General features: G+C 39.2%; 2 protein-coding genes across 2 annotated transcripts in view; both read left to right on the top strand.

The window, feature by feature from the left end:
* The window catches only part of GCC2 (GRIP and coiled-coil domain containing 2), a 673,733-nt gene that overhangs the window by 337,500 nt on the left and 312,790 nt on the right, over window positions 1-23,443 (top strand). The window lies entirely within an intron of this gene.
* Window positions 4,347-22,595, top strand: LOC126933766 (sulfotransferase 1C1). The gene is made up of 7 exons (XM_050753867.1): window positions 4,347-4,518; window positions 6,917-7,045; window positions 15,939-16,036; window positions 19,472-19,598; window positions 20,547-20,641; window positions 21,814-21,994; window positions 22,228-22,595. The coding sequence occupies exons 1-7, from the start codon at window positions 4,347-4,349 to the stop codon at window positions 22,338-22,340; spliced, it is 915 nt and encodes a 304-aa protein (XP_050609824.1). The 3' UTR covers window positions 22,341-22,595.

Raw genomic sequence — 23,443 nt, 5'->3', positions numbered from 1 at the left:
AATATAGGAGGGAGATACATTACTCTTAGAAATTGCCTAAGAAGTTATTAGATTATATTGAAAAATGTAGACATATTAAGAAAAGCCAAGAGTACAGAATCATGTTCTACTGGAGGAAAATATTGGTATTTTAGACCTTTAAGATAAAACATTTTAGCATCAGGCCACAAGTTAGAACGAGAGGGAAGACTTACAGGAGCCGATGTTTAAACATATTTAAACATGTACGTACACACAAAGATTTACCAGCTTTTACCTTGGAACTCTTGCCATGAGACAGCATCACAAAAATCACTGGCCTACAAAAGATAGCTAGATCCAAATTATTTTTGATAAAATTGGGATCTGTCAATAGGCAATTCAGTGAAGACTGTGAACAAAAATTTTGGCTAAAGTAGTTTTTATGGCAATTTGATTTTTTTTTAAAAAAAGTTTTTACCCTTCTATTTTTGTTTAAAATGAGTGTTTATTATCTACCTTTTGTTTTAAATGAGTGCTTATTGTCTACAGAACTGGTTGAACTGTATAAGAAAAACAAAATCTCCAAACAACCTTGAATTGGTGGTATTATAAAAAGGGAGTTTTATCTCAACACCAGGAGTTTAATAGCAGTAGATTCAAAGCAGGAAGGAAAAACAATAAAGAAAGAAATAGAGAGTTTTAGAAGACTCTGTTTAACTCTATAGTTGTAGGTTAACCATTTGAGCTCTGAAGTTTTCTTGCTGTAATTTGTCCAGCAGTTCAAAATGTGTATAAAAATGGGCCATAATATGTAACCAGCTGGAGTCTCAGACAACCTGGCTTGCCTTTGAACTTTCTCATGTTTTTAAACACGTAAGCAAGAGTGCATGAAGATAACTGGCAGACAAATGAAAACAAACCAGTTCTCACATTGGGTAACAGTCCAGCAACTATTTCCCTATCCAACAGGGTATGCCAATCAAAGACAAAAACAAAGTGGCTTCTTCAGAGGAAAAGCCCACATGGAGGGGAAGGGAGTTCCTGGTTACACAAACTGGAGCAACTTACCCAGTCCTGGAGTCCACTGACTCCCCCAGACACTGCTTCTCCTTGCACCTGTGAAGCATTGTAGGTAGCTGATGTTACAACCAGGAGAGAAGGGAGGATCCCCAAGACAAAAGTATTCTCAACAGTTGCTGGGACATCCCTGGAATCCTAGTCATGAGATCAGCTAGCCACAAGCAGATGGCACTCAACGAGTGGTTGTTGCTCTGCCTGGTAATGTAGCTCTGCCAGGTAGCAGCCCTGCTGTGCTGCTAGAGCCAATTGCTCCATCCATTGGAAACCAGGAAGAATAGACCATCTGAGGCACACAGTCCCATGTTGGGCTCCATAGTTTTAACCAAATCCAGATTCAGCTGCCCGCCACTCGAAAGAGAAACATGAGAGACAAGAGCTGGTGGAAGGAAAAGCAGATTTTTTAAGAGAGCAAACAAACCAAGAAGATGCCATACTAGCATCCTAAAGTACCACCTCAAGTCACCACAGATTTTAGGCTCTTTTTATGTTCAGGGCAGGGGGAAGAAGAGAGGGTGGCAATAGAGAGGTGACTGACAATCTGAGAGCCAGCAAGGGTCTGAGGAGGTTAAGAACGTTTTTGTCTTTGACCAGGTCACAATGTTTTACAAATGTTTCAAAAAACATAGTTGTTAACATAACTTTTTTTAATCCCAGAGTTAGTTTTTAAAACTTCGTGATTGTTTTTTATATATTATCTCAGTACTCCAAAATTATCTTAGCCTACATATAAAATGAGTTAAAGGCCCCTTCAACAATAGTTAGTTATATTAATTCTTTTGCTATTTCACTATTACATGACCTCCTGCCTTCCTCTTATAAGAACACTTCTGATCACATTGGGCTCACCCAGATAATCCAGGATAGTCTCCCCATCTCAAGATTTTTTCACTCAACCACATGTGCAAAGTCCCTTTTGCCATGAAAGGTGACATATTCACAGTTTCCAGGCATCAGGACATAGACATCTTTGGGAGACATTATCGTGCCTGTTGCTTCATTCTTCCCAGCGCTGTGTGATTGCAGAGGAAGTTAGTGAAAGGGCTCCTTCCTGTTCAGAGGCCTCTGCAGGTGAAGTGTGTCCCTCTGAACACACATGGATGTCTTGATAGTCCCCAGCAACAGGATTCAGCTGCAGCTCCACATTCCCTCAACATAGCACTGGTGGCATCCGGCCTAGGTCACAGGAGCTACAGGGCTTTGCTGAAGAAGGGGTGCTAGAGGTCCTATTTCTGGTCACACGGGCTCTGCCTAGTTCCATTCATAAAAAACCACAAGGAAATATGGTTTGGTACAAAAGTGATGAACGAGTAATAGGTGTATACTTTCCAATTCATAGGATAAGCTCTTTATATATTCTGGGCTACCTCCCTGGAACAGGTAACATCTATTTGACTTTTCTTTGAGCTAAATGAATGACTTAATCTTTTATCTTCAAGAACATAGTGTCTAAACTGGAAATAGAGATTTTTCCAAATGATAACCATGCATTAAAAGACATACAGTCAAGGTTTAGTAGAGTTACATTTTAGAGTGTTTTAAAGAATGTTACATTTTAGAGTGTTTTAAAGAACGAGTTGAAGATTGATTACCTAGGAGCATGGGCATAAAGACAAAAAACAGGGTCATGAAAGGTCTAAGGTTGTTCAGGAGATTGAAGTCAGTTCAACGACGAGGAAACACAGGTCATGGGGGCAAGGGAGTGACGGGAGATGAAAAGGAATGCCCATCAAGGACCAGATTCTCTCTTCTTTGAGGCTTCCTTTGGAATAGTTCATAGATCACACTTCTGCACACTTGGAAAATCATGCCATCTTTTTAATATCTCAAAATTCTGCCCAAACTTAGAACAACTTCTAAAAGAACTCATTAGAACACGTCTTCTATTTAGGAGGAAGCAGTAGCACTACTGGGTACAGTGTTAACACCTGCCATGATTGACTCCATTGGCCTGGAGAAACTTTCCACCTTTGCAATTGCTCCTTTAAGTTAAGACCTACATCTCCATGGCCCTATTAAAGCTATCCTACTAGGTACTGGAAACCCATCAGTTTTGTTCTTAAATGAGATCATGAATGCCACAGAAAATATGTGTGCTGGAAGCACATTACATATTTCTGAAATTTTTTTTTTTTTTTTTTTTTGAGACAGAGTCTCACTCTGTCACCCAGGCTGGAGTATAGTGGTGCAATCTTGGCTCACTGCAACCTCTGCCTCCCGTGTTCAAGCAATTCTCCTGTCTCAGCCTCCCAAGTAGCTGGGACTACAGGTGCGTATCACCAAGATTGGCTAATTTTTGTATATTTAGTAGAGACAGGATTTCAGCATATTGGCCAGGCTGGTCTCGAACTCCTGACCTCGTGATCTGCCTGCCTCAGCCTCCAAAAGTGCTGGGATTACAGGTGTGAGCCACTGCACCTGGCCTGAAGCATCAATTGTACTTGCACCTTCTGGGTAGAAGGAAATTATTTTTATATGAAACATTAATAAGTATATACTAAGATTCACTATGGTGAACTAAAGTGAACTACTCTGGGAACAATGATGACATCCCAAGCTCGTTAGAGTTCCTCCCCCAGCAAAGTGAAGTTCCTCCATAGCTGCCATATTGCTCTTCCCCAGAGATTTGGGCAGGCTGTGAGATCTAGAGTTGTAAACATGCAGGGATATTTCTATGTAACCCAGACCGCCAGACTGAAACCTTCTGAAGATCACTGTCGTATAGAGACCCAATATGAGTTAATGAAGCCTGTTCTGTGCCTTCTCCCAGCTCTGTAGTAGACTGGGTCTGGGTCAGATGCAATCTAGAGGGCCCACCCCCCGCCTGCTTCAGTACTGGTTTGCATCCAACCAGTCTAAGCACTGACTGCATGAGAGCCTTCCTTTCCTTGCTCAAACTTGACAGAAGTCTGTGAACTGAGTGGCGCCTCTGTCCCTGGGCTCCACGCTAGGGCCCCTGCTTGTGGTTCAGGCCTCAGGCGTCTCTGATGAGCTAACACAAACCAGCTCTTGGCTAAAAAATCTCCCAGATTTGTGGTCCTCCCTAGCGTCCATCCCCAGCAGAGGTGCACTTGTTTCTTTACCATCTTTCTTTACCCGGAAACAAAGCTATTTGCAATGCTCAGGCTCCCATGGTTTTTACTTCTCTCACTTAAATTAACATGAAACACAGCAATAAATTCCCACCAGATGTCTCTTCTGACTGTCTCAGACAATAATCTTTTTTTAAAAAAGGACTGACAGTTCTAAGTATTAGAAATGACACAGCACACCTTTGTTTTAAGCAGCTGTCAAGTCCTCCCAGTAAGATGTCCTTGGAGAAGATGAAAGAGCTTCAGCTGGAGGAAAAATTTCTACACCCAGAAACTAGAGAAGTGAATGGAATCCTCATGGCCAAAATGATTAGTGATAATTGGGACAAAATCTGGAATTTCCAAGCAAAACCTGATGACCTCCTCATTGCAACCTATGCAAAGGCAGGTGGGTGTGAGGAAATGGCAGGAAAGTCAGATTTAGCAGAGCACTGACACCTGGGGTGAGTTTCCCAATTGAAAAATGCAGGTTGTCACCAGTGCTGGCCCTGGAAAAAAATGAAAACCAGACTTGCTCATGATCTCCAATCCTCTACAGTCCAAGATCTTCCTTTTAGTTGGTCCCTGTAGAAGAGACTGCCAGAATCCCAAATTCCCAAAGGACTGAAAGAATTACAGAGCACAGAGGTTCTTACAGTAAACTTGCCAGCCAGCCAGTCCCTGCTCCCATCTGCTAAGTCCTCCTGGAATTAACCACAGTTCTTGCCCTTAAGAAGCTCCTCCCAGTGGAGACATGTGGAACTGAACGCTTTCACCCCACTATAAAAAGCACTGATAGAGTTGGGGCCAAAATGTATGTGAGCATGATGGGGAAGATGTGAGAAAGGGAAGGTGGCATTTACCAGAATCTTATGAAAGGAAGAGGAGTTTGTGGGAAAAGCAAGAGTCAGAAATGGCAAAGAGTGTCCTAGGCTTGTGCAGGGTGGAGGAATGGGAACATCACCACCAGCAAGACTGTGATGATGACTCATAATCCCCCGTGTTATATGAATATATAATTTCAGGCAGTGTGACCAAGTGAGGTAAAGGACTTTAATGAGTTTGGGAAAGTCAGTGGCCACTTGACTCAACATGAAGAACACTAGATACTATAACCGAAAGATTTCAGAAAAGGGTCCCTTCACCACAGTTCATGGAAATGTGTTTCTGTCCTCTTTGGCTCCAAACACCCCTCCTTAACCTCACTGCCTTCTTATTAACTCAGCATTGGCTGGCCAGGGAGTTCTTAATAAACTTAGGTAGGGGCTTGCTATTAGTAAGTTTCAGTTTCTCTAGAATCTCCTATCAGTTTGATTTGCATTGGACACTTCTCTTTGTCCAGATGTGAAGGTAAACCTGTATTACCAAAGGGCAGAAATTTTGTTTCAGTTTGCATGGGAAATTATGCAGTTGGTCCCAAGGCCCTCCATCCCAAGGCCTCAATGCTTCCCCAGTCTTACTCCCCCATCTCTCCCAGCACCTCTCAACTTCCTGCGAGCCCTCCTTCCTTCCTAGTGTGGAATATGCATGCCTTTGTCTTAGCTCCTGAGGCTCCTTGCCTAGGATGCTGTGCCTCCTTTGTTAACATGGACATTCTATTCCCACTTCAGCCCTTCATTTCAGAGCTACCATCCCCTTCCTCTACGGAGCCCTACCAACCCCTTTCTCAGTGGGTCCGCCCTCCTGTGAACTCCTAGACCACTTTACACATCTTTACAGCCCTTCCTGGAACAGTTTCTCTTTCGTTTATCTGCATGTGTCTCATGCTTCAGTTAGCATCAAGTTTGGCTGCGAGCCACAGAGCCATCAAAAGTAGTAAGAAGAAAATGGATATTTGGTGGACAATTAGCTCTCTCTGCTTCAGTCCACCTTTTTGCCTACCCACATGTCCATTTACAGGCCTCTTCTGTATCAGTTAAGATTCTATTTGACTACAAGTGTTAGAAAACCCAAAATAACACAAAGAGAAAAGCAGTCAGGAGGCTGGTAGCCTGGGGCTGAAACAGCGGCTGCCTTGGTCATGAGCCACCCTGGTTCCTTCTAGCTTTCTGCTCCACTATCCTGAGGTGTGGCTTTTGAGTTTATGGTCCAGTATGACTGCTGGGGCTCCAATCACCACCGGCACATTCCAAATACCAGCAAGGAGGTAGGAAGGAATGAAGAAGGTCATGCCCTTTCCTTTCACGACAGGTTCCCAGAATTTACTGGCATGGCCACATTTATCTGCAAGAAGTAGTAGAAAATATAACCTTTAAGCCCAACAGCTATATGCCAAGCTAAAAATTGAGAATCTATTAATTTGAAAGGGAAGGGAAGAATGCATAGTAGCTATGGCAAGAAGCACTCTCTGTCACATCTTATCTCCTCCCAAAATATTGTAAGCTTGTTAGAGCAGATATAATGGCTAATTCATCTTTGTATCTCCCTACTTTCATTTGCTTCAATATTCAACCATGAAGCTATATTCATTAGGTGCAAAGCCCCATGGTATGTACTAGGAACAAAGGAAAAAAAAAAATGAGTTCTTACCGCCAAAGAGCTCTTAGTGGCAAGGAAGCAATATATAAGCAGACTATGATAATCAAAGAGTGCAGACGGGGTCTGGTGCTCAGAGGAGAGGCCCCACCCACTCTGGGTGGTATGCGGAAGCCCCACTCACCTTGGGGTTCATGTGGAAGAGAGGGCGGGTGAGCTGATCCTGCTCAACACTCAGCAATTGGGAGATTAACTAAATACATGAGTAACCATGAAAATAGAATTAAATTGTGCCACGAATAGGTGAAGATGAGAATAACCAATGCTTCTAGGCACAACCTGGACACAGGAGATTGTGGACATGATCCAAAATGATGGGGATGTGCAGAAGTGCCAGAGGGCCAACACCTTTGACCGCCATCCTTTCATCGAGTGGACACTGCCCCCACCCCTCAACTCAGGTAAGTTTGCCCGAGTGAGTCCTACGGTGTTGGGACCACTGTCCTGGGTCAGTTTTCACCCAAGAGGAAAATCATTTCTGCAGTTAGCCTTTTAGAAACTATGTCCATAAGGAACTGGGAAGGAGTTCGAAGGGGGTTCATGTCAAAATACCTGGGGATAAAAGTACTACCATAAATGATTACACTTTACACCAAATATACTAAGAATGCAAGATATAGAAGGCACCCTTGAAGATTCTGTAATCAAGTTGGGAATAAAGGACATATTTTTATAAAGCCAATTGTAATAAATAGTAGTTTTCACAGTAGGAGACAAGCCTTTGGAGAGAAGGCATAGACATTAAAATCACACAGTCAAGCTTCAAATGCTGGTATGGATTTTTTATCTGGGTACCTTGAGCAAGTCATTAAGCATTTCAAAGCTTAATTTTTCTTCATTTGTAAAATAATAATACCTAATATGTATTGAAACCCTATTATTGATTGGAACAATTATTTCAGCAACACTTATTGAAAAATATTTTTTAATCTTTCCTCCCATTGAATTGTCTTGACCCTTTTGCCAAAATTAATTAACTGTTTATGTATGGGTATATTTCTGGATTTTCTATTCTGCTTCATAATAATTGTTGAAACACTGTTTCATAATAATTCCTGTAGTCTTTATAATAAGTTTTGAAGTTAAGTAGAAATAAGACCTCCCATTTCTTTCTCTCTCTCTCTCTCTCTTTTTTTTTTTTTTTTTTTTTTTTTTTTTGCTTTAGCTATTCTAGGATCTTTGCATTTTCATATAAATTCTATAATCAAGTTGTCACTTGCTACTAAAACCAACAAAGAACCAACAACCCCCTCATGTTTTGGTTGGCATTGCATTAAATCTATACATCTGTTTGGAAAGAATTAATACCCTAACAAAATTGGCTTTTCTGGCCTATGAAAGTGCTTTATGTCTCCAATTATTTAGAACGTTTTAAATATCACTCAGTAATGATTTACAGCTTTCATTTTATCTGTCACATCTTTAGTCAAATTTAATCATAAGTATTTTTGTTTTATTATTTTGTTAAAATATATTTTAATATTGTTATATTTTAATTTATATGTTGCTGATATGTTAAAATATATTGATTTTTTGTTTGCCCTTGTATCTTGCAACTTGACTTATTAGTTCCAGATTTTTTGTACTTTTTGATTGCATAGTGGATTTTCTACACAGACAATGATACCTTCTTTGAATGAAGACAATTTTACTTCTTGCTTTCTAGTCTTGATTTCTACTATTTCTTTTTCTTGCCTTATTTCACTATCATCTGGAGTCTCCAGTGCAGTGTTGAATAGAAATAATTAGAGCAAAATTCTTGCCTTGGGCTCTAATCTTAGTGGAAAAGGATTCATTCTTTCATCATTAAGTATAATATTAGATGCAGTTTTTTTAGATACCATTTATCAGACTGAAGAAGTTTCTTTTTATTCCTTGTTTTCTCAGAGTTTTTAAGAATAAACCACGGTTGCATTTAGTCAAATATTTTTTGACTTGGGAATTCAATTAATGTATTTAAACTTATTCTTTGTTTAGGGTTATCAATTTTTGTCTGATCATCGTGTTAAATGTACTTGTTTTTAATATGTAGTGTTTTGTTACATTTAATTTCACTACATTTTTCAGAATTTTTGTAATTTTATACCAGAGGTGTTTAGTAGAAGTTTTTAATTTCCAGATGAAAGTGCTTCTTTGGTTTTTGTCTTTGTGTTTGATTTCTAGTTTTATTGCATTGGAATAAGAGGCTATTGTTTGTAAAATGTCAATGCTATGAAATCTACTGATGTTTTACTTGTGCCTTAATATATAATTATTTTGTGGATTTTCTATGTTTGCTTGAGAAGAAAGTATATTCTCTATTACCCAAAAGATTTAATATATTATGTTGTTTAAATTCTTTGTATTCTTCTCTTTTTTTCCAGTTAACTTATTTTGCACTGAAAGTTAAAATATCCAATTATTAATGTGTTCTGTTTGCATCTGCTGTGGTTTCTGTTTTGTGTAAGTGGTTACTTGATTATGTGGTACATAGATATCCATGATTACTATGTTTTATTAGTATAATGGAATCTTTCACATTGTGAAGTTTCTTCTTTGTGTCATACATATTTAGGGTTGAATTCTAATTTATCTTATAGCATCACAATCCTTGCTTTCTTTTTTTAATTTTTAACATTTGTAGGTTCATAGTAAATGTATATATTTACAGGATACATAGATGTCTTAATACAGACATACAGTGCATAATAATTACATCATGGAGAATGGGCTATCCATCCCCGCAGGCATCTATGCTTCATGTTACAAACAATCCAACTATACTCTTTTAGTTATTTTAAAATTTACAATTAAATTATCATTGACTATAGTCACTCACTCTGTTGTGCTAACAAATAGTAGGTCTTATTAATTCTTTCTAACTAATTTTTGTACCCGTTAACCATCCCCACATCCCTCACACACACCCACACTACCATTCCCAGCTTCTGGTAACCATCTCCATGAGTTCAATTGTTTAGATTTTTAGTGAGAACATGCAATGTTTGTCTTTTTGTGCCTAGCTTATTTTGCTTAATACAATGATCTCCAGTTCCATCCATGTTGTTGCAAATGACAGGATCTTTTTTTTTATGGCTGAATAATACTCCCTTTAATACAGCAAATTCCCTTCTGGCCCAAAGTGTGTCTATTCATTCATCTGATGGAGACTTAGCTTGCTTCCAAATCTTGGCTATTGTGAACAGTGCTACAACAAACATGAGATTGCAAATAATTCTTTGATATACTGATTTCCTTTCTTTTGGGTATATACCCAGCAGTGGGATTGCTGGATCCTATGGCAGCTCTATATTTAGCTTTTTGAGGAATCTCCAAAGTGTTCCTTATAGTGGTTGTACTAATTTACATTGCCAACAACAGTGTAGAAAAGTTCCCTTTTCTCTGCATCCTCACCAGCATTGTTTATTGCCTTTTGGATATAAGCCATTTTTACTAGGATGAAATGATATTTCACTGTAGTTTCGATTTGGATTTCTCTGATTATCAACCATGTTGTGCACCTTTTCATATGCCTGTTTGCCATTTGTCTTCTTTTCAGAAATGTCTATTCAAATCTTTTACCCATTTTTTGATTGGATTATTGGATTTTTTTCCCATACAGTTGTTTAAGCTCCTTATATATTCTGGTTATTAATCCCTTGTCAAATGGGTAGTTTGCAAATATTTTCTCTCATTCTGTGGATTGTCTCTTCACTTTGTCGGTTGTATTTTCAGCTGTGCAGGACCTTTTTAACTCGACGTGATCCCATTCGTCCATTTTGGCTTCTGTTGCCTGTGCTTGTGGGGTATTACTCAAGATATTTTTGCCCAGACCAATGTCCTGAAGAGTTTTCCCAATGTTTTCTTGTAGTAGTTTCATAGTTTGAGATCTTAGGTTTAAGTCTTTAATTCATTTTTATTTCATTTTTATATACAGTGAGAGATAGAGGTCTAGTTTCATTTTTCTGCTTACTGATATCCAGTTTTCCCAAGCACCATTTTTTGAAGAGACTGTCTTTTCCCCAGTGTATATTCTTGGCACCTTTGTCAAAAATGGTTCACTGTAAGAGTGTGAATTTGTTTCTGGGTTCTCTATTCCATTCCATTGATCTGTGTGTCTGTTTTTCTGCTAGTACCATGGTGCTTTGGTTATTTGAAGTCAGGTAATGTGATTCCTCCAGTTTTGTTCATTTTGCTTAGGATAGCCTTGGCTATTCTGGGTCTTTTGTGGTTCCATGTAAATTTTAGGATTGTTTATTCTATTTCTGTGAAAAAATGTCATCAGTATTTTGAGAGAGATTACATTATATATATAGATTGCTTTGGGTAGTATGATCATTTTAACAATATTGATTCTTCCAGTTTAGGAACGCAGAATATCTTTCCATTTTTTGGTGTCCTCTTCAACTTCTTTCATCAGTGTTTTATAGTTTTTATTATAAAGATCTTTCAGTTATTTGATAAAGTTAATTCCTAGGTATTTAATTTTATTTGTAGTTATTATAATCAGGAGTACTTTTAAAACTTCTTTTTCAGATCATTTACTGTTGTCATATAGAAATACTACTTATTTTTGTATGTTGATTTTGAATCCTGCTGTGTTACCAAATTTTTTCATCAGCTCTAATAGTTTTTCTGTGGAGTCTTTAGGATTTTCCAAATATAAGATTATATCATCTGCAAACAAGGATAATTTAACTTCTTCCTTTCCAATTTGGATGTCTTTTATTTCCTTGTCTTCTCTGATTGTTCTAGCTGAGACTTCTAGTACTGTATTGAATAACCGTGGTGACAGTGGCATCCTTGTCATGTTCTAGATTTTAGAGCAAAGGCTTTCAGTTTTTCCCCATTCAGTATGATACTAGCTGTGGGTCTGTCATATATGGCTTTTATTATGTTGAGGTATGTTTCTTCTATAGCCTGTTTTTTTGAGGATTTTCATCATGAGTTCCCACCTGCTCCAGAGGTGCCATCTGGGAGCCAGAGACTACAGTCAAAAACCTTAGAAGTCAACCTGGTATTCTACTGTACTGTGACTAAACCAGCATTCAAACCACAAGATGTAGTCCTGCCCACTCTTCCTTCCCCTTTCCAAAGGCAGAGGAGCCTCATCCCAGGGCCACCGCCACCACAGGCCCATAGGGAATGCTGCCAGACTACCACTGATGTTCCCTTAAGGCCCAAGGGCTCTTCAGCTTGTGGTGAATGTTGCCTGGCCTGGGACACACCCGTCAGGGAAGTGGTCTCCCCTCTGCCCCAAGGAAGGTTCAGAAATGTCATCCAAGAGCCAAGTTCTGGAATCAGAGTCTCCAACAGCCGACTTGGTGCTGTGCCCCACTGTGGTCAACCTGGTACCTGAAGCCAGCATATCTCAAGGTCTCACTCAAGGCCCTCAACATAGTACCTGAATGTTGCTGTTGGTTATTCAGGACCCAAGGACTTTTCAGTTAGCAGGTGATGAATGCTGCCAGGACTCTTTTTTTTTTTTTTTTTTTTTTGAGACAGACTCTCACTCTGTCAACCAGTCTGGAGTGCAAAGGTGCAATCTTGTTTCACTGCAACCTCCACCTCCCAGGTTCAAGCGATTCCCCTGCCTCAGCCTCCCAAGTAGCTGAGATTACATGTGCATGCCATCACGCCCAGTTAATTTTTGTATTTTTAGTAGAGATGGTGTTTTACTATAATGGCCAGGCTGGTCTCAAACTCCTGACCTTGTGATCCGCTTGTCTCAGTCTCCCAAAGTGCTAAGATTACAGGCGTGAGCCACCATGCCTGGCCAGGACTCATTCTTAAAGATCCTTCCCTTTAAGACAGCGGATTCCCTTCTGGCCCAAAGTGTGTCTAGAAATGTCTGGGAGCTAGGTCCTGGAAGGGAAGCCTCAAAACTCTTATCTGTGCCTTATCCTGCTGTGACTGAGCTGGTATCCAAGATGCAAGACAAACTCCACCCCACTCTTCCCACTTCTCTCCTCAGATGGAAGTAACAGATCTCTTTTGGGCCTATGAGTTGTGCGGCCTGGAAATAGGGGAGGGATGATGCCAGGACTCCCTTAGCCACACCCGCTGGTGTCTCAGTAGGTCTTGTACCCTGACCAGTCCATTGTCTCTGAGCCCAGTTCAGCACTAGGACTCTCCTAGAAGTGGCAGTCCTTGTCGCCTAGACTGCCTTTTGAGTTTATTTATAACCCCAAAGCACTTTGGACCTCAAAGCTTGCAGGAACTCAAATTTCAACCACTGCAATCAGTGACTCCCCTCTTATTGGCGCTGGTTTAAATGCTCCCTCTGTGGGCAGGCATCTGCTGAGTTTGGTCCAGTTTTGCTTTCTGCTGTAAGAAGATAGCACTGAGTTCAATGCCTCACAATTGCTGAGCTCTCCCTACCCCAGTGCACAGAAACGCTCTCAGCACCACGCTGCCACTTCATGGGGGAGAAGGAGGGGTGTTGTTGGCAATTCAAGAGTCATGTTTTTTGTTAACTTCTTCGGTGACTCTTTCAGGGATACAAAGTTAAAACCAAGTACTGTGAGTGCTCATCTGATTTTTGGTTCTTATGAAGGAGCTTCTTTGGTGTAGATAGTTATTAAGGTGGCATTCCTTGCACGGCAGAGGGGGCAGAGAGGTGGCATGATCAGTGGAGCCTTCTATTCATCATCTTGCTCTCCACAATCCTTCCTTTCTTACAGTTTTCATTGTGTTTTATATCTTTATCCATTCTTTTATTTTTACCTTATATTAATTATTATGCTTCCAGGTATTCACTTGTATAATGCATACAGTTAGGTTTTCCTTTACAAGCCAATTTGAAAAATATTAATAGGTTATTTAAGCCACTCACATTTATTGATATGACTGATATGTTTGGTCACAATTATGTCATATTATCATTTGTTCAAATTACTGTGGTAATAAGTAATATTTACTGTGTTTCTTTCCCTATTTAATGTATCCTTTTTATTTTCCTTTTTGTTTTAAAAAAAGTGGGGGATTGTTTGTTTTGATGGTGTATTTGGTATTTAGAAAAGTTTGTATTTCATCATAGTGGTTACTTGTGTATTATTTTACACAAATAACAAATTGTTATTTGTTTTACAAAATAACAAATTGTTATTTGTTTTACAAAATAACAAATTTGTGTATTATTTTACAAAACCTTAATTCCTCCTTTCTCTTACTTAACATTTTACTATCTGATCTGCTGGTTTCAAAGGAATCCCTTGACTCCTCCTATTAATTATACAATAGCAAATAATTATATTTCAAATATTAAGTTGTATGATTACTACTTTGTGGAAACCTGTAAGGTTTACACATTATTCTTCTACTCTTGATCTACCCTCATTAATTTAGTTGTAATATTATATAATGTGAAATATTCACCATCGATCCTTTTTGCAAAGATTTCCAAACCATTTATTGATTGAATGGAACCTATTCTAGCTAATTCATCAGGAAAGGCACATGTGTACTGTATTCCCTACTCCTTGCACATTTAAACCTTTTTTTGTCTATCCTTGATACTTGAAGCACAGCCTGCCTGGGGATAACATCTTTTGTTCATATTTTCTGTCCTTAATTTCTTTACAATGCTGATCAACAGTTTCCTTGCTTTTGATGATGTTTTCAGGAGTCTGATGGTCTGATGCCAATTTGGTTCTATTGACCTTAAGGATTATTTCTTCTTTTGCATGAGGCATGAATTTTTTTAATCATAAAATATAATAATTTTACCATATATTTCAGAGTTGATCATTATGAATCAACTTTCCCGATATCCCATGGTTAACATATAAATTCCAGGCTTTTTCTCCAGAAAACTGTTTCAGATTACAGGTTTAAATACTAGTTTTATTCCACTGTTTTCATTTTATTCTCAGGGACTCCAACTTCTACTAGTGTTAGACCTTCTTTACCTGTCTTCAATGTCAGCCACTTGCTCTCTGAAACTTTTTACTTCTTTCTTTTTCTTGTGTCATTGTCTTAATTGTTTTAGTGCTTTTCATCAACAGCATTTATATTTTCACTTAAATCTATTCCCCATTATCCACTTTATAATTTAATTTTTAATGTTATTTTGCCTTTTTCTTCTACTTCTTCATTGAGTTCAATCAAATCTTTTTCATTTTCCTTTTTTGTCCACGTTCTTCCTTACTTTTTGTACTTGTGATTTCAGATTTTATTTTCTTATTCTCAAATGTTTGTTTCAAGATATTTAATTTAGTTTAAAATGTTGCATTTTCATTTTCAGCTTTGTAGTTGATTTTGTGGGGATTTGATTTATTTTTTGTATTTGACTCCTTGATCTTTGTAATAGCTTTGTGTCAGTGAAATCTGTGGGGTTTTTTCTATTTTTATATACTTCATGAACATAGTTTCTAGCTTGAAAACATCCTCTTCTGTCAGTTCTACCTTCTTCTGTGCAGTTTTGTTTATAAGTATTTAGTACTGGTTAGTGGGGAGGAGAAGAAATTGGCATGCTTTTTCTTTCTCTCTTTTATGCAAAATTTTTACTTTAATTTTCTCCCTCTTGCTTCCTTCTATCCCTTTACTGCTGTGCCACCAAGGAGAACCTCCCTTTCCTTATATATCTCATTCTCCACTAGAAGCTACCTTCTCCATTACTGACACTTATGCTTTACTTGCAAGCCTTTCCCCTGAGGTTGGTGCTGCACATGGCTACATCCAGCTTATATTCAGCATTTTAACAGTTAGCGTTGGATTTTCGATTTCCAGGAATGATTTTGTCTGTACTTTATCTAAGTCCTTCTTGCCTCTCTACTGGTTTTTTAACAAAGTTTCTCTTCCTTGACTCTCCACACTCATAGACTCACTGATTTCTAATCCTGGCTTTCACATTTACTAACTTGGAAAAATGACTTGATCACTATAAGGCAGTTTTTCAACTAAAAATACTTCCCAGCACAATTCTTGCACATGTCTGATAGCTGTTGTGGTTCTTGTCCTTGAAAGTAAAAGTTGAAAGAAAATCTAGCATGCTTTAGAGCTACTGGGGCTATTATAGAGCTGTTCTCACCAATCTCAAACATCTTTATCTGCCCACACAAGTACACACCAACGCCCAACAAGCAAGGGAAGTAATGTGTCCCCATAGTTTTCAATATTTCATCAGTGCTTTCCTCTACCAGAATGAGCAGTAAAGTTGTCATCAAAAAGGAAATATAGGCATAAAAATTATTATTTTAGACAGAGAGCTGACTATTGGGTCAATCTGATTTCAAATAATTGGCACAGTAGTAATATCAAATCTATGCAGCTGATGAGAAATGTTCGGCTGAATGATGTGGCCTTATTTCCCAGGTCTGGATCTGGCTAACAAGATGCCTTCTCCTAGAACTCTGAAGACTCATCTGCCTGTTCAGATGCTACCACCTTCCTTCTGGAAAGAAAATTCAAAGGTAAGAAGAGCCAACTCTTCAAACTGAGTTTGATTGGCATGGCCAAATAATGTCTCTAAGTAGAAACAGTCAAAGATACTAAAAGAAAGATAGCCCATGGAGCCATAGGGCAGATGGTGGCATTACCCCACATTCCCACACACTCCATTCTGGATTCATCTTCCTTCAAAATATTATTTTTGGGTACACATTGGGAAATTTTCAGACAAAATTATTCTGACCATCTGCCATCTAAGCCACATTCAAAGGTGGTGATCAATGAAACAAAGCAGGTATTTCCTGAGGAAGAGTGATCTCTTAGATTGTGTCCTCTAAGGAGCTGGCAGAATCAGACCCGAAAGATAACTATTTGGAGGAAAACCTGTGAAACGAGGAGTAAGACAAACAAGTATGGAGAGCAATAAGACCATGATGCAAGTCTGACCCCTATGAAGGAGAGTCAAGGAAGGAGAGTTGAAGACTCAGACTACAGTCATGAGTCATGATTCATCCAAGCTGATGGGGAGTCCTCCAGCCAAAGTCAACCATCAGAGAGTCCCATATCTCATAAACTGCACCTGCCTTAGCATGCCTGCTGTGCTTACTCATTAGCCAAGAGCAGTCGTTTGGGAATGTGGTCTTATAAAGAACATGGTAGTGGATTCAGAATACAGCAGCTGAGGTCATCCATCACTTACTTTCCATATCCAGAGATCTGAAAAGCCCATGTTCATGGCCACCATTTGGCTGCCCTGATGAGATTATGTACACCTTGGTATCCAAAATCTGCTCCTCTTCTTTTCAGGATGAGAAATATAACTTTGTCTTATTTTGATCTGGCCCACCCTTAATGCTAACTGAGAGATCAACAGACTCTCAGAAAGCATATCTCATGAAGCAAGATCCTAGGTACTGTTAGACCTTTATTTCCTTCATTTTCAAAAAATATATTTTTATTTTGACACTTTCTAATTCAGATCCTATAAGTGCAGTGTACATTGAGTGTAGCGGGGTTTCCTTTTGATTTCTGCTTTATAAGTTAGTCTTAAGTTAATGAAATGTGTAATATAAACAAAATATCAACTTATACATTTGCAATGAAAAGTATAGCCACTCAGCAGAACCAAATGCTTGTATCAGCTAGACCAGCACATCATCTCCTTGTGGGCAAGCTGCTTTGTAAACACAGTTGTCTGAAGATTGCTGAGAAAGTGAGTTGATGTTAAACAGTGTTTTTCAGCTATGACAGCTGCAATCTTTCAACCTTCTAGACTAAATTTACCAAGGAAACCATAACGGTCAAGTCTAACCAAAACTATCTCTCCTTGGTGCAGTGCTCAGATACATGATGCGAGTGATTGCTTTTGACTTCCTATTTTTTCTGAGCTTCCATGACTCACTAGCTCTTTATTTTGTCCATCTCCTATCTCCAAATAAGGTACAATACAATTGAATAGTTTTCCAAGTATCTGTTTGCTTGGCTCCCCCAATTTGCTGATTTGCTTCCCTGAGATCATGCCCAGATCACCTGGATTTCTGAAAACTTCTTGGTTTATTCCCACAGATAAATACCTTCACTTATTGTATGTTAATTTTATTCCTCAAGAACCAATATTATTTCCAAATCTTGTAGACTCATTGTCAGAAGACACACTAACACTTGGTTAGTCATCATACTAACATCTTCTTTTTGTAAAATCGGGTCTTCTAAATAATGTAAACATCTTAGTGGCAGCACTTCCATTTATCCACTTAGACTTGGTGTGAATTATTTGAGTAGTAAAAGACTGTAGGGAGCTTAGTCCAAGTTTTTCATTTTATCATGGTATGGTAGGCTGAATAATAGTCACTCCAAGATAGCTACATCCTAATCACCAGACCTGGGAGTATTAACATATGTTGCAAAATGGACTACACAGAAGTGACTAAGTTAAGGATCTTGAGATGGGGAGATTATCTTGGATTGTCTTGGTCTTAAATATCAGCACAAGGGTATTTAAAAGATGGAGACAAGCATATCAGAGAAGAAAATAGGAGCTGTGACAACTGAAGCAAGAATTTGGAGTGATTCAAGGAAGAGGTCAAGAGCCAAGAAGTACAGGTGGCCTCTAGATGCTAAAAACAAGAAAATGAATTCTCCCCAGACCCATTAAAGGAACCAGCCTTGCTGACATCTTGACTTTAGCCCAGTGAAATATGACCTTCAGAACAGTAAGAGAATAAATCTACATTGTTTTAAGCCATTTGTGGTAATTTGTTACAGCAGCAATTGGAAATTAATACAGATGAATCAAGAGGTTCTCAGAAATTTTATTTGACATTGGATCCCACACCTAATGTATATTTGAATATGTTCCCTGTTTATCCTAGGACTTCCCATTTCCATTTAGGCCTAGAAGGCAATAAGCAACATAAGCATTAAGGAATATTACACAAAATATATGTACATAATAATAAGACTTTGTACTTGCATCATACTTTTTGACACCATAAATGCTTTCATAAATGCTGGATGGAAAGCCAGCAGCAAGAAAGGGGGCAGAAAAACAGAGTCATGCCAGGACTGTGTTCATCTGAGTGAGCAAAGATGGAAAGCAAGAACCTAGGGTAATTCATTTAGAGTAAAATAAGGCTGGATGATTGGTTGTGTTGGACACAGAAGTTCCGTAGTGAGACACAGGACAAAAATTCTTGAGAAACCACTGAGAATGGTTCTTCCCAAGCCCTGCTAAGATAGCATACAGCAGGGCAGGATGGGATGGGAGCCAGAGTAATGAGGGGAGGAAGGGGTCACCAGGACAAGAAGTCAAGAAGTCAGCTCCTTCTCACCAGACAATGCCTGCCCTATGAGAAGACCATCACACACAGTTCCAAAGATGGACTTAGCACTGCCTCAAGCGTCCTTCAACCTAGTCAGCAAATGAATGTAGGAGTCATAATTTATCACTAAGGCTGGGATTCATATCATGGAAATTAAACCAAATGGCTAGCTGCTTTAGCTCCTCCCAGCCTAGAACTTACTTTAGATTCCTTGCTTAGTGAAAGCCAAGGGGAACCTTCACACACTGAAAAATATAGCACATGCTATCGTCTACATTTGTCCCTTCAAAATTCATATGTGAAATTTTAACCCCAATAGTGATAGTATTAGGAGGTGGGACCTTTGAAAGGAAATTAGGCCATGAGTGGAGAGCCCAGGACACTTCTATCAGAGAAAAGGGGTGCTCTTAATGATCATGCTAAGACCACAGCTATAAATTGGAACTGCACCTAGACAAACTGGAAGGGATAGTCACCTTTGATCATAGAAAATGCATGAACATGCAATTATTCCAATAGGATAGTCCAAGATTCTACAAAGAGGCTTTCTAAGATTATGGTCCTCTGCACTGAATAATGATATTTCTCTGTCTTGTTTTCTCTCTGCGTCTCATTCCTCTTGCTGGCTGATTCCAGATTATCTATGTGGCTAGAAATGCCAAGGACTGTCTGGTCTCCTACTATCATTTCTCAAGAATGAATAAAATGTTGCCTGACCCTGGTACATGGGAGGAATATGTTGAGACATTCAAAGCTGGAAAAGGTGAGTGGAAGAAAACTGTGAGTTCATATTTCCTTATTCATTCACCTGCTGACAGCAGAAAGAAAGATAATTTTCACTGAATGGCTGCATCCATCAAGGTCTTGTGAGGAAGTAGATGGCACTCAAACTGGGTCATCTGGAAGACTCTAACAAAGAGACTATTTCCAAGGCTATAGCAGAGTTTAAGGAAACTGACAAGGGCTAGTGCAGTATTCTGGGGAGAGTACCAGCAAGGAGCCATATCTCTCCAGAGACAAAAGAGGACCCCTTGACAGGAGCTAAAGCCTTTGGTGGGGGAAGCAGTGAGCCAACAGGAATGGCATCAGGGAAATAAACACAATGTCCTCCTCTCCTTCTGCCTCTAAATGCCTTCCTACACCTCTTGCTGACACAGTCCATCTGCAATCCTGAGGACAAAGGAGGTCATTGACAAAGTCCATGCAGGTTGCTTTGCAGGGCACCAAGCAGAGCACAAGACGATGGAAAGTGGAGTTGGCAGAGACAACAGAAAATACCCCGTGAGCCTCTCTATTTACCATCAGAGAGTGAAGGTGCCCAAATATCCAGTACTTATAAATTTTTCACAGTAAAAGTCTTCTTTTTAAAATCAGCCTGTTCAGAAACAATATTTATTGTGTAATATTGACCAATGCACTATGTGATGATGCAAGGAAAATAAAGGTGTTGAATCCCTGGCCACAAGACAATCTTTCATGGAGTAATAAGTTCAAGGTTGGAAATATAAACCAAGGGATCCAGAATACTTTTTATCATCACCCTACTTAAAAAAAAAAAAAAAAAATCCCTCTCTTCTGCAAATAAGAATTCTGCCCAAGGTCTTTGTCTTCTGGTTGTATTTATTAAATGTCCCCATTTATTTGAAATATTCATGTTTGTTTTACAAGTTTCATGCTGGCATTGACATCTCATCTCTCTCCTTCCCCTCAGTGCTTTGGGGTTCCTGGTATGACCACGTAAAGGGATGGTGGGATGCAAAAGACCAGCACCGCATTCTCTACCTCTTCTACGAGGACATGAAGGAGGTGAGGGCAGTGCCATCTCCATCAGATCCTCCCACATCCTAGGATACATCAATCCCTGTTTAGAACCCTAGTGCATGGGCTTTCCTGCAGAAGAGCCTTCAGTGCAAGTCCATGACACTGTTTGCAACTCAGTTTTATCCTCAAAAGCTCTAACTACTTTTTTGGCATTCTAAATTTGCTTTGCTTTAATTCACAGTTTTCAAAATATTCTTCTTCTTCAGGAAATAGCACATGCTTTATAGTTGAATCAATCTGTTGGATCCTGACACTTATAAGCCAGATATCTTTATCTGCAAAATGGTATCATGTCTATCTCATGAGATCATTGTAAAGATTTACACTATCATATTTGTAAAGTGTACATAGTTGTGTTCAAGAAATTTAGCTTCCTTCTCCCTCTTGCATACCTCAACCCCACATCATAAAGCAAAGTTTAATCCATATAAACACTGGTAGGATTAGTCCCACGTATTGGGACAGTGGACTGATTTCTGAATTTCAAACCATTGTGTATGAGTGGCTGCACAAATTCACTCTCATGACCCAGTCATCAGCATCCTAGAATTACAAAACTAGTGTCTAAAATGTCCTCAGAAACTTAATCAAAAGCTATAGCTTTTTCTCTTTCTGTATCTCTTTGATCAAAAAGATTCAAGAAATAAGGATCCATATTTCTGGGTCGACTTGAGATTCCTTTTATTCCTCCTCTTAGTGACCTTCTGTTGAGTTCATAGGTTCTTTTTGCCATCTGTTGTAGTCCAAATACTAGAGTTAGTCATACTATGCTTCACCACCAACATTGTTCCTCCTTCACACAGCCTTCCTTGTTCTGCCGCAGGAGATACTGTTGCTCCTTCCCACCAAATCTCCTGGCACTCTGTCTGTAGACAGGCAGCATGTACTTTCTCAGCCAGCCGTGCAGTTGTTTGTGTTTGTGTTTAATTCCTTTCCTTCAAGGTAAGCCTCTTGAGGGCAGGGACAGCCCTCATCTTTGTGTTGCTACAGTATCTGGGACAGTACAGTGCCTGGCAGTAGGAGTCACTTGAGAAATATTTTTAAAATGTGTTTGAATTGATCCTTTAACCCATTTCTCTCCAAATCCTGTCCAAATGGAACATCATCCCCAAGGGAGGCCCAACATGATTTGTTTGGTGTGACTGTTCCACATACAGGACCCAAAGCGGGAAATCGAGAAGATACTGAAGTTCCTGGAGAAAGACATATCAGAGGAAATTCTGAATAAAATCATCTATCACACCTCGTTTGATGTAATGAAGCAAAACCCAATGGCCAACTATACCACTTGGCCCACCAGCATTATGGATCATTCCATCTCCCCTTTTATGAGGAAAGGTAGATAAGCTTTGTAGTCTAAGATGTCAAATGGAACTCTGTGGTCCCCATGGTCTGCTTAGATTTTCCAGTAATGTTTCATGCTCCATTATTTATTCTTTCCAGCAGCACCACTGTACAACCTTTGAGAGGCAAGTTGCCTGTTTCTCCCCATTCTTGGTGGGGTCCTAAGGGTGCATGCTTACCTCTCCCTGTACTCCTGCAGCAATCATTGAGATTTTGCCTTGTTTCAGGGATGCCTGGAGACTGGAAGAACTATTTTACTGTGGCCCAGAATGAAGAATTTGACAAGGACTACCAGAACAAGATGGCAGGAAGCACCCTAACCTTCCGCACAGAGATCTGAGAGCAGTCAGGGAGTCTGCCCTGGACTTTCTTACCAGATTTTTGCCATTTGAGCCTCATGATCAAGGATACTTAAAACAAAGACACGCTTCCTCCAGTCTGAAGCTGTCACACACTAGCTGTAGATCCTATGCCACTGTGATAATACTTCATCAAAATGTAACCAAATCCTGGGTAGAGTTTTTAATTAAGATACATGATCTCTCATTTAGACACCAAACACCTAATGTACTCGCCTGTCCTAAGGCAAAATAAAGGCAACTTAGTTCCATCACTAGTTTACAATAGTGAAAGAAATAAAACGATAAATAAGAGTAGAATTTCTATGTAAGAGAAAGTGAGCAAGAGAAGAATGAGGATGAGCAGTGGGCACCAGGGAGAATGTGAGGGGGAACTGGTTTTTATTTTTAAATGTCGGGAATGAGAGGCAGAGGATAGTCTTACTCTTGAAGATATTAGATTAGGAGGTGCAGAGCGTGGCATGAAGGATGGAATGCTGTGAGCTGGGTTTGACTTAGGTGGCTTCAAGCTGAAATGGTCCCCCAAAAAAAGACAAAGGCCACAGGAGAGCGATGAGGAACACAAGAGGAACAAGAAACAGCCTACTTCCGTGGTCAACACAAGGCTGGAAAGCAGAGAAAGATTTTATCTTTCAGATGGACTTCTGAGAGAGAGAGGAAGTCTTCAGTGAGCTCAAGAGAAAAATAAAATAAAATATTCAGTAACTCATGTACATTAAGAAAACCTTAAATTTGACATCTCTTTGGAAAATCGTTTTTTATACTTTTTTTAAAAAGGGCTCTTAGCGAAACTGTCAGCATTGCCAAGTTCTTCAGCTGTACTAATGATTATGTTCTTTTCCTTCTTTTTATTAAAACCTGTACCAAGAAAATATCTGCCATCATTTATGTGAGCTATACAAAGATCCACGTATTATTATTTTTTTAATGTCAGGAAGGTACATTTTGTGGGATAGGTGATTTCCTTATCATTAAACCATAAAACACAAAAAATTATCTACTCCACCCAGTAACAAAGTATACCCCTTTGCATTTTTTCACCATTCCCTCTCTAGGGTAAGCATGCAAATCATTAACCACATGA

This window comes from Macaca thibetana, chromosome 13 (assembly GCF_024542745.1).
Source record: "Macaca thibetana thibetana isolate TM-01 chromosome 13, ASM2454274v1, whole genome shotgun sequence".
Classification (NCBI taxonomy): Eukaryota; Metazoa; Chordata; class Mammalia; order Primates; family Cercopithecidae; genus Macaca; species Macaca thibetana.
This window is presented reverse-complemented; position numbering and strand designations above follow the sequence as displayed.

What these genes read in the sequence shown, in the direction of transcription:
- LOC126933766 (XM_050753867.1), top strand. Translation starts at nt 4,347, where the DNA reads ATGTCCTTGGAGAAGATGAAAGAGCTTCAGCTGGAGGAAAAATTTCTA. An exon ending in TCTGGAAAGAAAATTCAAAG is followed by an intron (nt 16,037 to 19,471) that starts GTAAGAAGAGCC and finishes GGCTGATTCCAG; the next exon opens with ATTATCTATGTGGCTAGAAA. An exon ending in TCTACGAGGACATGAAGGAG is followed by an intron (nt 20,642 to 21,813) that starts GTGAGGGCAGTG and finishes TTCCACATACAG; the next exon opens with GACCCAAAGCGGGAAATCGA.